This window comes from Lutjanus erythropterus, chromosome 6 (genome assembly GCF_056507025.1).
Source record: "Lutjanus erythropterus isolate fLutEry1 chromosome 6, fLutEry1.hap2, whole genome shotgun sequence".
NCBI classification, from domain to species: domain Eukaryota; kingdom Metazoa; phylum Chordata; class Actinopteri; order Lutjaniformes; family Lutjanidae; genus Lutjanus; species Lutjanus erythropterus.
The window spans coordinates 20,993,684-21,010,031 of record NC_139322.1 but is presented as its reverse complement, the minus strand read 5'-3'; the positions used below and the strand labels follow the sequence as shown (position 1 = coordinate 21,010,031).

At 41.1% G+C, this 16,348-nt stretch overlaps 1 protein-coding gene across 1 annotated transcript in view; it reads right to left on the bottom strand.

Moving 5' to 3' along the window:
* Positions 1 to 114: 114 nt before the first annotated feature.
* Positions 115 to 16,348, bottom strand: part of lgr6 (leucine-rich repeat containing G protein-coupled receptor 6) — a 54,986-nt gene continuing 38,752 nt past the window's right edge. The window contains exons 5-18 of the mRNA XM_084721132.1: positions 15,097 to 15,312; positions 14,845 to 14,916; positions 10,725 to 10,793; positions 10,162 to 10,233; positions 9,931 to 10,002; positions 9,510 to 9,578; positions 8,022 to 8,093; positions 7,621 to 7,686; positions 7,431 to 7,502; positions 5,648 to 5,719; positions 5,006 to 5,131; positions 3,576 to 3,727; positions 2,809 to 2,889; positions 115 to 2,418 (exon numbers count right to left, since the gene is read on the bottom strand). Coding sequence (XP_084577258.1) covers positions 1,163 to 2,418; positions 2,809 to 2,889; positions 3,576 to 3,727; positions 5,006 to 5,131; positions 5,648 to 5,719; positions 7,431 to 7,502; positions 7,621 to 7,686; positions 8,022 to 8,093; positions 9,510 to 9,578; positions 9,931 to 10,002; positions 10,162 to 10,233; positions 10,725 to 10,793; positions 14,845 to 14,916; positions 15,097 to 15,312 — 2,467 coding nt within the window. The 3' untranslated portion in view covers positions 115 to 1,162. The remainder of the gene's footprint in view (positions 2,419 to 2,808; positions 2,890 to 3,575; positions 3,728 to 5,005; positions 5,132 to 5,647; positions 5,720 to 7,430; positions 7,503 to 7,620; positions 7,687 to 8,021; positions 8,094 to 9,509; positions 9,579 to 9,930; positions 10,003 to 10,161; positions 10,234 to 10,724; positions 10,794 to 14,844; positions 14,917 to 15,096; positions 15,313 to 16,348) is intronic.

Sequence of the window (16,348 nt, the reverse complement as noted above, 5' to 3'; positions counted from 1 at the left end):
GATCGTTCAGCTTATTTAACGTATTACATACAATAGGTTGACATCTTTCTTGTGTGGTGTGGAAGTGTGTTTCAGGATAGTAGCAAGAGCATTGTGGTTGATTTATATACAGTATGAAGATAATAATTTTATTCAAACATATGCTTACCACTTGTATACAAAGTATGTACATCTAAATAGCAAGTTTTGTTTTTACAAACTAAGGATTTATTTCTTAATATATAAAATTATATATTTGCTGTTTATCATATCAAAAGGGAGACAAACATCATAAGGCTGTAGTGAGTCAATACCATGCTAGTTCAGAGGTAGTTACATTGTATGTACATATTGCTAGCCTACTCTAATGTATGTAGAAAGATAACTACATCCCATTCAGTCTGTATAACTGCTTCCCTCTGGTGGGGCAGAGTTGCATAATTGAGACAAAATAATGTAAACCATATGAAACTGAATGTGTCATCTGTTTCCTCTTGCATTTTGCTGCCACATAGAGAATAATATTTTCATAACAGTTGCAAAGAAATATATCAATAACATTTCTGTGAATGTAAAATATTAGCTTACTCTGGTAAAATGTTCTTTTGTCTGATGATGACTCCCTTTCTTTGAAACAGACCTTAGCAATAGGATAAAACTTATATTAAAAAAAAACAAAAACAATAAGAGAACTCCACTTAAAATATAACCAAACAATCTGTAACCTCTAAGCTGCATGTCTTATCACATTTCAGTATAAACATTTACACTTAGAATTCTATCGGTTCTACCTAAATTCCCCCTGGCTAAACCATCTGATTTGTCCGATGCTTAGATTTTATTGTGTAGTTACCAGCTTTTATTTGAGCTTTCTTTTTGTCATGTGAGTCCATGACTGACGCAGTCCACTGGGTAGTGTCTGAAATTGTCCTTTAATATAACAGTCATGTGGTATCGCATTGTTTCCTTTAATAGTCTTTACTGTGAAGGGAACTTTTAGTTGTACTCAGAGGCACTTTGTTGTGTTCTCACAGACTTCTCTAGAGTACTCTACAGTCTCTGTGTGGACTCATTCTGTAGTGCTTGAGGATTGATAACCCAGAGCTGGTTATGCTGCTGCTGCTCGGTGATGGTCCTTGAGTTTCCATAGTGTCCCAGCTATTCAGACAGCTAGCTTGTAGGCTCATGGATGAGAGGTCAGAGAGGGAGTCATGGTGGAGTGATACAGAGAGCAAGTGTTATGAATCACATCCTGATCCAAACTCTTCAGACATTCATCGTCGTTCAGGCTCCCTCGTTCTGTCACCCTGTCTCTATCTCTGGCGGTGGGAGTGGGTATCTGGCAAGGGATGAGAGGAACAGAGGACGTAGAGGAGCAGTGGGAAAACCTGATTGGATCCAATCGTGGTTGGAGAGGGGGCACCCCACTGTACAGGGTGTCGGCATCAGCAAGAGACACCTGTGTTGACGAATCGGAGCAAGAGCTCTTCTCTGTCTCCACAGATACCAGGGAGTCCAGGGTGCGGTCCCTGCGTAGCTGAGGACGTGCTTTGGGGTGAGGCCAGAAGAAAAACTGGGAGTGGTCTCGTGTGAAAAGAAGGAAGAGGAGGGGGTTGAGGCAGGCAGGCAGGGGCTGGAGAAGCAGAAGGACTGATTTTAGCACTTCCTCCCCCAGGGAGAGGAGACCCAGGAGGGAGCAGAGGGAGAGGAAAGCTACTGGAACATAGAGGAGACCATTGGTGAATATTAGCCAGGCGACATGTTTGATCATAGCGCAGTCCCACAGGCCCTCACACTCTCCCCTGAGTAACTCCCAGTAAAGGCGGATGTATGAACCCGTTACTATAAGCAAGCACAGGGTGTTCATCATAATGAGCGCCAAGGGAAAGCCCAAAGAGGATGGCAGTCGAGAGGATGGAGGTGGCAGGGGTGAGGGCAAGCAGAAAGGCGAGGACCCATACTCCCCAACACCTACCAGTGGGAGAGAAGCAAGGGTAAGGGAGAGAGTGAGGCAGAAAAGTGCACATGTGCGTACACTCCCAAGGGATGGGGACTTCCCATAAGCACGGGCACATGTCACGCTCACGCCACACTGCACAGCCGCCAGAGTCAGCAGCAGCACACTTGCCTCAGATGCAAACACCCAGACCCATCCTGTTGCCTGACAACCGGGCCCCCCCTCCCAGCGGGCACCGTGGTGACCAAACTCTCCCAGGGTTAGACCATCCACAAGGACCAGGGTGCATGTACACACACCCGTCAGCAGGTTGGAAGCGCCCATGCAGGCCACTGTGAAGCGGAGCGGCGACAGGTAGCCGGGTGAGCCGAAGAGGGACAGGAGCAGGAGGGAGTTCCCCAGCAGAGACACCAAGGAGATGGACCACAAGCCCACACGAACCAGCCAGCTGCCCAGCAGAGAGTCGCATGGGCGGAAAGGGCCTGCAATCATACAAATCATTAGCTGTAGATAAACAAACTTTAAATGGTGAATTTATGCCTCAGTTTGTGACAAAAACTGCAAGTCAGTCGATAACTTCATTATCATCACTCAAAAGGTGTTTTTCCACCAAAATAGTTCTTCATTGGGTTCCATTCATGATTCTTGGAACATTGGTACTATCTAGCAAGCTAGCCCATGGTTCCATCAGATTTGACCGGCTCCATTATAATCAAGGATATCATTCACAATGCATAATGACGTGCAAAATACGACACGACCACTTTGGTTCAGCCAATTTACTCTTGGTTGAAATGATAAAAGCTCAGTTCAAAATTGGGAATGGGACAGGTCCATGTTGGTGGAAAAGGCCTGAGAGTATAACTTCCTACCTGGAGTGGGTGTGCATTGGACGCTGGTCTGTAGTTTGGATTCCTCTATTTCTAGTTGGAACTCCTCCAGGTCAGGATCATCTGGAATAAACCATTGTCAGGGTCAAAAATCAGACGTCCAGCACTACAGGGCTTGTTCTATAAGAGCTATTTAGCTTGTGTGAGGTTTTATGACGGCTTATTCTGCATGTGTACGTGATATAAGCATGTTTCATCGTGTGTGGCACTGGCTACAGGGAGTTGGTGCAATAAGGGAGGTGATCTAACATTCTTTTGCAATGAAAGAAAATAATATTTATAGACAATAATTGGTACTTGCATGAAATCTGATCATCAGGATTGTTTGTCTAACAATTAAAGGTGAATAAATTTTAATCAGCAATATGTCATGGTTTAATCATCTTTTGTTATCGTTACCCTTTGGCACACCCAGCAATTGTTTATTTTCAGCTTTAATGGTGCAGGTTTAATGGTTTTAATTTCATCTTAATTTAGGTTTATTGGTGTTTATATTTTATGCTTGCCACAGGAATGCGTGAAAGGGTCAAAACCCAAGGGTAAGTTTGTGTCAGCTGCCAGGTAGCTGTGGTTTCAGCGAGGCTCTGACATGTTTCAAGTGGGCTTGTGTCAATAATTCGGCAATAAGCACAGACATATGGGGTTCAGATTTCCATCTATTAGTTTACCCTCTCTACCCGGGTGTGTAGCATGTGCGGTATATACTGTATATATGCTTGGACTTAGAGCATAATTGCATGCTTTCTTACAGTGTGTGTCAGCGTGGATAGGGTACATAGCTACAGTCCTCTTGTGTAGGTCCTCATCAGTGCTCTGCTCTGTGTCCCACTGGCTGGTTGGCTTGTAGCTATCACAGGAACCATACACACAGCACTGATAGGCATAAGGCATCTCAATTACCCTGTAACAAACAGAATGGAACAGTATTAACAATAGATAGAATCAAAATTTTCATTTTCACAAAAAAATAAAAATAAAATCATGATGATGTTCTCTTGCATCTGGACAACAAGATTGGTAGGCCATGACATCTCTGCAGCTCTACAGTAGTTAATTATTATGGACTTTGACCCGAATGACTCGTGACTTAACTTGGAATTCAGCCTTTTGATTTGAAAATACTTGATACCTTCCCCCAAGTCCAAAGATTAAAACGTATGTTATTTAAAAAGTGTGCCATGAATCAATTCATTTCCCTGAATTTTGAGAATCAATTAATGTTCACGTTATTCATTCGCACCATGTCTACACTTAATTCCCCAGATCTACTTTCTTTGAAGCAATCTGGCAGCATCCAAGCTGAGAAAACCATGACGAACTAACACTGTGTTACTGAGCTCCAGTTAGGAAAAGAACTATACCAAAGATAGTTTGATTGTCACAAAGAATGATAAGTTGAGGCTCTGTTGTTAAAATGACTTTTGGTGAAGAACGCTGTATGACCTTTTTAGAACTCAAAACACAGGTTTAGGACTTGGGACTTGACTTAGGACTTGCCTGTTGTGGCCTGAGACTTAAGTGCAAAGAATTGAGACTTGTGACTTGCAAAACAACAACTTGCTTCCCACCGCTGCTGTACATATGAAAAATATAGTCAGTTTACCTATCATCTCTAGGGAAAATGTAGGTGAAACTGTCAGTTTTCTAAAGTCTGGATCAGCTAACTGTGGAGTGGATGGTGTTACACATTTACTGTACAATGCTTTTGAAATGGTTTTCTGCCAGGAGTTCTGTTTGAACGATGTTCTACAGTAATGCCGACATTGCCACTTGATCACCTGCCATCTCCTATGTCTTTGAAACTCACTCTCCATATTTACTTCACTGTACCTTTCCAGGCCTTCAGGGATTTTTGTAACAAGAATTAACTTGCTGCTGCCACAAAAGCTTCCTCATTTTTCACTTCAGTTCAGGGACTGCTTGCAGGGACACTGTGCAATTAGTTTATTGTCAAGGTTGGCTGCTTTTGGTAAATTGATGATATTAATAGAAAATTATGAAACGAAGGATAATTGTAGGGAAGGGAAGCGATGTATTGTTCCTTACAGCCACAGGATACACACCTGTTTAGGCTGTCAAATCAGTTTTTGGTAAGAAAACAGTACAAGTACAAAGTTCACCTTGGGGACATTATGAAAGAATAAAAGGATGCACATCGGTGTGTGGATGTGTGTGTTACCTCATACGGGGGAAGTGATCAGGACTGAAGGCTTCATATAATTCAGTGTTGCCCCTCAGCTTGAGATGGGTGAGACCCCCCAAACCTGCAACCGGTACTGAGCTGAGACGGTTCTCAGTCAGGTCCCTGAGATGACGACAGAAAGAAACAGAGGGAGACGGGTGTCAGATCAGGTCAAGTTTTCATGTGTTTTCATTGCAGATATATTGCCGAGGGTCATCCTTGGTAACAAAAAGGCCTTGTCTCTTAGATATTTTAAACTGTTCAGACAAGGCTCTCTATCAGATAACACTTCCTGTCAGATGCAGTGTATCTGCTTGTTTACCTAAGCATGCTTCACACAAAGAAGCAGTTTGTATTGGCATGACCTGAGATGAGACTCCTGGCCACACAGAGGGGTTTTTCAAACAATAAATGCATATCAGTGTTCTCTGTAGAACCAGCCAAAGACAACAGGTTTTCTGTGGCACCCACAGTCAAGTGGGGAGTGTTTGTACAAGGCGAAGGCTCTGAAACACAGCTTAACTTTAATTAAGGATGCACAAATTCAGCCATGCATTCTTCAGAAGAGTGACACTGCGTAAGGAGCGGATGAAAGGGAGAGGAGTCTGAGTGACAGTTGTTTAATGTGTGTTTACTTACAGTTTGATCAAGGAGTGAAGTGAGGTGAAGGCATCTGGGTGAATCCACTCAATCATATTCCAGCTTAGATCACTGACAGGGAAAATAATCAATGTGAAATGAAATGGACTGAAAGGAATTGTACTTCCACATTGAATATTGTACCTTGGTCACCACTAGATGTCAGTAATAAGTCATAAGTCTACCTAGTTTGATCTTCATCAGTGCTTCCCAACTTTTGAATCGATGTCTACTTGTGAAAACCTCATTACAATATTTCCCCTCCACACACTGTTTTATTTTAAAAGAAACCTGAAACAACATACAACATCTTGAGGAGCACAACTATGGGTAGGACTTTACATCACAGCTTTTGTTTGTATCTGTGTAATAACCATTAAACAAAAATGCGTAGTTTAGTATTTTACAGCCCTGATTCATGGTCATTACACAGAAACTGCTGCAAATGTTTCCAGTCACAGCATTGAGCATATCATCAACAGTATTACTTTGAAAGAAAAGACAATGTTTGGAACATAAGAGAGGATGAATTTTAGTATTCTAACATGATTATTTCCAATTTTGACTTCCAAGAATTTTCGCATGATTTTAAATGTATTATGATGACAGTAAACTAAAATACTGTGAAAACATCAACCTGTAATACATCATTGTTATCAGCTTATTACATTTCTCCTTACTCCTTTTTAAAGATGAAGCATGTAACATCGTAGAGTTCAAAAATGGGCACTTTAGTCGAAATTAAAATTATTGCAGCGAGTTGTTCCCCCCTCCTCCCAAGACTCAAAACTCAGGCAGGTTGCCTGCTGGGTGACACTGAATCTACATGAGCACAACATGAGTGCAACATTATACTTTGACAATGACAAGCGACAATGAGTCCTAAACTGTAAGATGATGAGCTGTTTGTAACTCTGTAAATCCTGTGTCAGTGTAAAGCTAAGCCAGTTATGTGGAAAACAAAAGCCCACAAAATACACACTCTGGAGTAATACCAAGCCATTAAAACTAGTATTATTATTGATTACTTGAAGACATAATATGCAACAGTTTCCTATACACTCATATGAACATAATACCTGTCAGTCATCACTTATTGCTCACGAGATGTGTGTGGTCGTGTCTATATTCTTATTCTCTCATGTTTTGCTTTACTCTGGATGCTTTGGCAGTGGTGTGTAGCCCCCAGCCAACACAGCATGCAGGTTTTAAGGTTAAGACTGTAAAAATGTAGCGACCACCAGTTACGTCACATTCTGTGTCTCTGGTGTGACCTGCAGAAAGAGTTTTACATACATAGAAACACACAGAGGCAGAGCGGACTGATGATTGCTTTGGCTGTATTCGCACAAAACCCAGCGTTGCACGAAGGCGTGGGCCAGTTTATTTGTGCTTCAGTCCATAAATGCTGTGGGGAAAAAAATTTGAAAATAACGTTTTATTTCTCTGATGTGCTGCTCTGTTTTTGCTAACAGCGTTCACTCTCCTAATTCGCACTGTTTCTCTCTCCTGCTTTCTCCCATCCATTGAACTGAGGAATAGTGGCCATCTTTGAATGGTGCATTTGCAAACAAGATTGCCATTTGTAAGTTTAATTGTTACTGGTTTATTATCAAACTATTACCCAGCTATAAATATGTCAATACTAAGATGTAATGTAAAGTGCTTCCCATCCTGTCAGCCATCTGCCGAAACCTCAAAAGGTTGTGAACCATGGATATGGACAATGAATTTTCAAGAAAATAAAGAGTGACATGCAGACGAAAATGAAAGGTTGACTTACAGCACTCTTAGAGAGGTGAGCTGTTGGAATGTGCTTGACTCTATCCTCCTGATTTGGTTGTGCTGTAGCCCTCTGTTGAGAAAAATACATATAGGCAGAAATAAGCAGACTGTGAAATGTGCAGGGAAACGTAAAAAAAGGGTGGTTTTGATGCATATGTGTGAGCAGTTGTGTTGGGGGTTGAACTCACATCTCTTGCAGTGCTGAGCAGTGGTAAAAGCTGGGCAGATCCTCTATCTGGTTGTAAGACAGCTCCCTACAACAGCACACAGAGAGCACACACAAAAAGTACACATAAACACAGTGACCAGCTGTGGATTTATAGCGTGGGAAATTATGGGGGTGACAGGATTATTTGGGCGAACAGTCGGCTCTGTGAGCAAGGCGATATAGCAGGACAATAATTTTTTGGGGGGTGATTGGATTTCACAGCGCAGTGATTGTACAAATGATTGCTTCGGGGCACAACTCTCCACAGTTGGGTTTTGTGTATCAGTTTTTGTACCTCTCACTCTCCCCCCGTGTGTGTGTGTGTGTGTGTGTGTGTGTGTGTGTGTGTGTGTGTGTGTGTGTGTGTGTGTGTGTACTCACAGCACTCTGAGGCGAGGCAGCTGCTCACATAGATCCAGAGGGAGAGCTGAGAGACCGGCCCGAGTCAGCGTCCTATAGAGAAAAAGAGAATCCTCTGATCATTGTTGAAGTGCAAGCAAGCGAAAGGATCCTCCAGTGCTGTGAGTCTAACTTGGTCAGACAGGGAGCTGTGTAGGTTCGCCAAACCTGTCACCGGCTGACATAACTAGCTTACCCCTCCCTATCCCTTTTCTGGGTCTCCTGTTCTTTCCCTTTCTCTCCTAGAATCCTAAAACACACATGTTCTCTCTTTTTGTTTCTCCTGGCTTTCTGTGTGTCTTATCGTTATCTCTCTCCACTCTTTTATCTCTCATGTCCTTGAACTCGCGGGAGCATATCTCTGTTCTCCATCTCTATGTCTTTTCGCATTCTTTGTAGTTGATGTGATGACATCCAGTGGTGGAATGTAACTTAGTACATTTACTCAAGCACAAATCAAGTGCAAATTTGAGGTACGTGTACTTAGAGAGGCAAAGATTAATCATTTATTAAATTAATTGCCAACTATTTTGATAAAAAAAGTCAAAATTCTCTGATTCCAGCTTCTTAAATGTGAATTCTGTTTTTTTTTTTACTCCCTTATGACAGTAAACTGAATATTTTTGGGCTGTGGACAAACAAGACACTGAGCACATCATCTTGGCTTTTTGGAAATACTGATCAACATTTTCACCATTATCTGACATTTTAAAGACCAGACAACTAGTAATCAAGAAAATAATCCACAGATTAATTGACAGTGAAAATCATCAGTAGCTGCAGCGCACTACTTACTGTATTTGAGTGTAACACTAACACTGTGACTTAAGGCTTTGATGCATTTTTATATTTCTACTCAATTTCTACTCAACTCAGAGACAAATTTTGTACTTTTTACTCCACAGCTTTAGTTGCTAGTTACTTTAATGACTACAAATTTCTTACCATGAAAACCATTTATTCAATATGGGTGATTCATTATTTTATCTTAAAATCAGAAAAGAGGAGCAACATCACAATACAGTGACAGTTCTGCCTTCAGCTGTGAAAATGCTGTCATTATCCACAGCTGAACATCTAATTTAAATAAACATGTTAATGTTCGGGGTAGGACTGATCACCAACGCTGGTTACATAGAAATCCAGTTAGCTAGCTAACCTGTGAATACTACTAATACTGAAAAAATATTTTGGGACTTTAGGTGGTGTGTGGCTAAAAACACAAGTCCCAGAATAAAAGACAATTACTAAACCTAAGAATGAACATAAAACATTATATTAGGATAAACAGATGATAGGTATTGAGGTAATCCAAAAGTAACAGGGAGTGATCATGTTACATTACATTAATATTGTGATACTTGGAGTAGGTTACTGGCTACATAAGCAGTAACTGTATCAGACTACATTTTTAAAGTTACCCTCCAGAGGCAGCATGTGTGCGTGGGGGGAGGTGAAAGAGACACTCACAGAATTTCCAGGCTGGTGGTTCCTTTCAGATCGGGAAACTCTTGAATCTGGGTGGCTCCGTTGAGGGAACTGCAGTTGAAAAAGTGAGAGAAGTGTCAGAAAACTCTCGCTCACACACGCACGCATGCATGTGTGCACAGACCTCGTCTAACAGCTCATTTCAGCCATCAAACTTTTCCTCCAACATCAACACAGGCTGTTTTGGCTGCCTCACTAGACATCATAAGTCACACCATTCAACATGTTCTTACAACACACTCTCTCTTACCACATCAACACACAGCGCAGCAATACGCTAACACAACATCATTCAGTAGGCCATTACACATGTCCACTCAACTCTCACTGCTGGGGACAGAGGATGATTTAAACAGTGTTTGGGCTAACTCACTGGAATGGTTTCTATTGACCGCATACTCACAGTGTGTGCAACTTAGGCAAGAACTGGAAAGCGGACTTTCCCACAAACTGGATGGGGTTCTCGTAGAAATGACTGCAAGCAAAGAAAAAGAACAATTGATTTGGACGTACTGTGATTAATTTGTTTGTTTTGGGGAATGAGTTGTGTTGTACCTGATGTTGACATGAAATAGCAATTATGTGTTTATCTAATACAGTATGTGCACATTGCAGCATTAAGCACTAAGCTCACATGGTTTGGAGCTGAGGGTTTCCCACGAAGGCCCTCTCGGGGATGGCTTTGATATTGTTGTTATGGAAGCCCCTGCAAATATAAAAACATACTGTTAGTCAGACAGTCTATCAATATGTTTCTGATTTTGTGTGTGTATGTGTGTGTGTGTGTGTGTTTGGAGGAAAGACAGAGTGTGTTTGTGAGCGAGAGGCAAGTCATATGTCCTCATGTTGCACCTGCCATTGCACAGCTGAAAAACATTTTTGGATAAATGAGATGTAAACATGCACACATACGCTGTATCTGTGTCACATATGCACGCCGCAGAACATCTGCTGAAGCTGAGGGGAAACATGGTGTGTGCGTGCGTGCGCATCTGTGTGTACGTGCGGGCGAGTGGGTGCGTGGGTGTGTAGGCAGCACCTGCTTAGGGCGAGAGAGATTGTATCCGAGTGCCACATTAAAATCACTTAACGGGATTACTCGGGATAACGCAACCATGATAGTCATGTCAGGCAGGTGTGTTTTTGAGTGTGTGAGTGTGTGTGTATATGTGTGTGTGTGTGTGTGTGTGTACTCACAATTCCTGAAGCTTGCTTAGTGTCCTGATGGCCACAGGGAACTCTTGCAGATCATTGTAGTTTAAATCCCTGAGAGAGAGACAGCGAGATAAACAGTCATAATTAAATAATTTATTGAAACATTAAAGGGTGACTTCCATATTTTTCAGTCGGGACCCTATTTTTCCATGTTTTTGTGTCTAGTGGGAACAAAGGTTTTTGAAATTGGACCAGTAATGAGCAAGACCACTGTAGCCATCAGCCACGAAACTAAGTCACAACGTAATCCCTCTGAGCACAGACAAAGTACATCCACAAAAAGAACTTGTTTTTGCCACTGACAGGCTCAGAGAGCTCATGATTGTTGTAACGAACCAAGACTGTGTTGAGTTTGAGGTGACTTTTATTTTGTTTCTCTGCAGTTTGAATGCAAAGGGAGTCTGGTTACTTTGGCGAGAGCGATAAAATAGTTGTATCATGCTCTTTAAAAAAGGTCTATTTTGTTATACAAGCCTGTCAGTAGCAAAATCAAACTTTTAGTTGATGTACTTTGATGCCGTGGAGTCGCCTGGAGGGATTACATCACAGCTCAGTTTCGCTATAGCTGGTTGATGCACTCTTGCTCAATACTGTACCAGTTACAAAATTTTTTGTCTATATTAGTCACTTAGACACAAAAACACAAGAAAATATGGTCCAGGTTAAAAGATATAGAAGTTACCTTTTAAGTCCAATGCGAGATGGAAGATTATTTCCCCGCTATTCAACTCATAATTCAGTCATATATGATATTCGGTGTGTGAGAAAGTGTGTTTAAATATGTGTGCGTAGCCATTTCCTCTCCTCTGTGAGAGGCTGACAGCTGTCGAGTGTGAAGTTTGGATGTGACCCTTGACCTTTGCTGCTCTGACCTGATTATTTAGGTCTGTCTCTGATTAGTTTCCCAGGAAACACTGTATCAAAACAACTGTTGCTATAGTTGAGACAACTCATTATGCTGGTGGCAGGGAAAGCAGTTTTACTGTATTCTTTAGTCTGTATATGACTATGTACGGTAGGTGTGCGTTTGCGTACATGGTAAAAGTGTATAGTGAGCATGTTTGTGCAGACATAGTATGTCTTTTGCCATATTAAGACATGTGCAGTCGTTGAAGATTCTTAGCAGTCCAGGTCAGAGGATATCTAAAAGTACTAAGTCATAGTCGGCTGGTTTTATTTTTATTCTTTTCAAGTACAAGGCAAAAATGCCTTTGAAGTACGTAAAGATATATGTGTGTTTTTCCCTGAGCAGCAGTGGATGTTGTGAAATGTTTTCTCTGTCTGTGTCTGCTCCGTCTTGTTTGCATATGCTGTTGCGTTTTTCCAACAGTCGTCCCCTGGACAGCTCTTCGTAGTAATGATTTTATAATATACACTAGGGGTTGGGGAGGGTGGTGGTGATGCAGATGGTCTCTCATATTTCTCATAAGCGAGGCCGCTGTGAGAGATTAACCCCTCATACCAGCGCAATCCCCACGTCAATGACACCTGTCATCTTATCCCGCTGAATCATCTGTCTCTCCTCGCCGCTGACGGCCCAAACACTTTAACACACACTATTCTGGTCCAGTGAGCTCCATCCCTCTTTTTCTCATTCTCTAGTTTCCCTTCATCCCCTTAACCACAGCTCCTCTGACTTGCGCCCCGTTCCCTCACATTTCCCAGCATGGATAATGGCTTTTAAGTTGAGTGTTAAGACGGCTCATACCCTGCAGTGGCAGAAGTACTTGCTTATTGTGCAGACACACACGCATGTGCCCACACACATACTCATAAAAAGAAACGCATAATTTTTTTTACACTTCAACAGGTTGTTAAGCAGCATGCCAGAAACAGTGTTTTCATCAGACCACCATGAATTTTGCAGGAGACTCAGTTTGTCTCCACTTTCTCGCTTTCTTTCTCCACCTCTTTCATGAGACTATGTCAGTTTCCTGCGGTTTCCATATTGGCGTGCGGTTAAGATCCAGTTATCGACGCTACGGCACGTACGCTCAAACAACTCTCCTGTAGCCACGCTGAGCTGTATTTGACCTCAGCGCTGCTTAGCAATTACTTTTACAAAAAACAGAGGGATCTGTTGATGTTACTTCAAGGTAATCAAAGACGAACTTTTCATCTTCACATTCCTGCCGCTCATTTGTTGGTTGTGGTTTTGAGAAACGTTCAAGCACCTGCTGGAATTACCAGGATATTAATCATTATGACTGCATGATTTACCGCTACACTTCATTATTCTTTGGCACACGTGGTCCATTTGAATTTATAAAAACACATTAATTTCAGGTGGAACAAGCAGCGCCAAACGCTTTCACACACACAAAAAAAAAAGGATAAGGCACACAGGTCAGACGCACACTGTCAGTAAATTAATGGTTTTTGGTTATATTAACTTCTTGAGGCTATGTTTCAGGGAGATCTTCATATATCTTAGAGTTATTCTAAGGCAATGTGATTAAACACTGCCATAGTGAATGAATGTTGATACTTGCTGATACTTTGTCATCACAAAGCCTGCATCAGTGTTTGGGGAAACGGAGCAGGTACTCATTTGGACCTGAAATGAAATCACTTCAGAGTGTGTGCATACATGCATGCGCGTGTGTGTGTGTGTGCATGTGTGTGGTTATGGGCTTGTTTAACTATATTTGCGGGGTCCAAGAACCGGGAGCTCACTTTACTTGTGGGGACAAAATGCTGGACCTCACAACTTTAAAGGGCTGTTTGATTGTTAAGACTTGGTGTTATTGTCAGGGGTTTCATTAAGTGTAGGCCAGGTTTAAGGTTAGTTGTGATGGGGCAAGCTAAGTGGCCAGGGAATGCATTAGACCTGGGTGCTAAAACAATAGGGATCTGTGTTGTTCAAAGACACTTCATCAATAGTAATAAGAAAATGATTCAATAGTTAAATTATTCAAGTTCACTAGTTTCACTTAAATTAATTAAATGCAAACCACCATGAGAGCAACACAATGGATCTGCGTTTGATAGTAAAGTGTCCTACAAGTGACACCTGAACGGTCAATCATTTAACAGGTGTGTTGTTCAGTTGTCCCATCAATGTGGAGGGAGACAATGAATGCAGATGGTGAAGAAATAAAAGAGGCTCACCAGCATTTAAAGGGCCAGGTAGGAGTTTTTAACTGATTTTGAAACAGTGTCTATTTAATACTGATACCTCTATATGACCTACACAAATTAACAAGACCATCAGAGACAAGAGTGGCTATTGCTGTGTTGTTATAGTGCCTGCCTCCAGATCTGATTCTCCTTGAAATCAGATTAAATGAGACTGTATTTACATTTTCCCAGTTGAGGCAGGAGGAGATATTTATTTAGATAATTTCATTTCTGATATTTTATTTTGTGGTTATTACAGTGGAAACTACCACTTTTGTCCACATGGGCCTCCAAAATCAACAAAATATGAACATCCTTTTATCAAGGCAGGAACGGTCATTTATCCTTATTTGTTTTTATTTATTTATGTAAATAATTTATGTATGTATGTGTTGTATTAGCATTAGAATTATTACCTCTGTGCCTTGAGTCACAGTCAAAGTAGATGACTAAATTCAAAATAAAGAGGTTCAATCAAAATAAGTGGTTGAATTCAACTTTTTTTTCATTTCGTCTTTATTAAGAATTCTCAATAATTATCTATATAGAAGATTTGTGAAGATTTTTCAGCTATATCACCCTGGCCTAGAATAAGGCTTTCACAATATCAGATTTTCACTATACAGTGATTGTAGCCAAAATATTTCACAATAATATTGTGATATATCTAGGGCATTTAAAAACAACAACAATAATAATGCAGTCAAATTCATCTTTAACTTTATTACATAATAATCTACAGTCAGAATAGTGTGTAGTGTATAACTGCTTTCTGTTTAAGAGGCACTATCATTATTAGTAGTAGTAGTATTACCATATGTGTAGTATTAACATGATATCAATATCATGTTTTTTTAATATCATAGTTATAGTCAACTCTGTTATTTTTCAACACCTCTACCCTAAAATGTATTGTGTCAGTTACAGGTCCCCACAAATACAGTAACACAAGTTTGTAAGTGTGTGCGTGTCTGATACTCACAGTGTCTCCAGACTGTGTAAACCTTCAAAACATCTCGCGCCCATGCTCTGGATCTGGTTGTTATGGAGATGCCTGGACAAAGGCCACAAAATATTTTTCAACAAATCAGAAATTACCTCCTCAAAAACGTTTCCACACTGCAATCATCACCGCCCTGTTCTAAGTCAACGGAACAAGTAATTTCTCTGGTAAGTTGAGAAACTCAGACTCAGGAGAGTTTTAAGTAAGTAAACAAATCAAGATGTCACTTACAGGACGACAAGGGCGGAGAGGTTGGTGAACGCATAATCTGGGATGTGTGTGATCTGGTTGAGGGCCAGCGTCATGGCCTGCAGGGAGGGTAGAGAGTCCAGAGCCGTCACCGGTATCTCTGTCAGGGAGTTGTCGTCCAACCACAGGTGTCTTAGAGAGCGAACGCCCCGAAAGGCCCCAGCCGGAACCTCAGACAACAGGTTAGCATCAAGACGCCTGCAGGGTGAGATAATCACCAAGTCTAAGTACAGTACGTTTTTGCTTATGTGTGTGTGTGTGTGTGTGTATCCGTGCTTGTGCGTGCACTAGAGGTTGTGTATCGTGGCATTGAAACACTGGCTTACAGGAAGGTTATTATGAGAATTACACATCCTTAATTCTCCTTCTTTCATCTTTGCAGCAGCTTCTCAGAAGCTCCTCATTTATGATTTATTCCCATGCTAAATAAGCCACGTCAGGCTTCACCAGCACAGACATGTATGAAATGTAAGATGAAAAAAACACAGACACAAACGTGTAGGAACAGTTTTATTCAACCTCGCTTTATTTATGTTGAGTAAAGCTGACTTCCCTCCATGTCTGGAAAAGGGGAAAAAGTGAAGGAGGGAGGAACAGTTAAAGATGCATCTTCAGCTGTTCACCTTCCTCCTTCACTCTTTCCATTGAATGGTGCATTCATGTGGTGTTAGAATAATTGGAAAACTATTTCCCAACTGGGAAAATTCATGTAAATGTCCCTCAAGTTGGAACAAAAACTCATAAAGTCTGCTAAAATTTTGCTACACAACTTGCTGAGTTTTGGTCTGTTGACGTCATATACGCAGAAAGATGGTGGAGAAAAGAAAATGTTCAGTTGGAAACTTTTTATTCACATATTGCATCTCAGTGCTTTGCTCACATGTGATTTGTAACATGTATTTAGGTTGTAATAGTAAGCTGCTGTCCATTTCAGGGTTTGAGAGTTTCCTGTCCTTGTAATCCATTTTGAATCATAGCATTTGCAAAATTGGGGTGATTGTTGCAAGACTCACAATTTCTGCTATTCACCTGTTAGTCGAGCAGCTTAGCAGCAGCTGAGTAGATTAATAGGAGAATAATTCTAGACTCACAATTTAATAAGACAAACAGAGACAGTAAAACATGCCTGCTTTCAACTGCTATGTCTATAGGCACAAACGGATAGCCAGGTCAATATATGGTAGGTGTTTGCAGTTTAATTTGAAATTAAAATTTCTTAATGATTTATATGGAA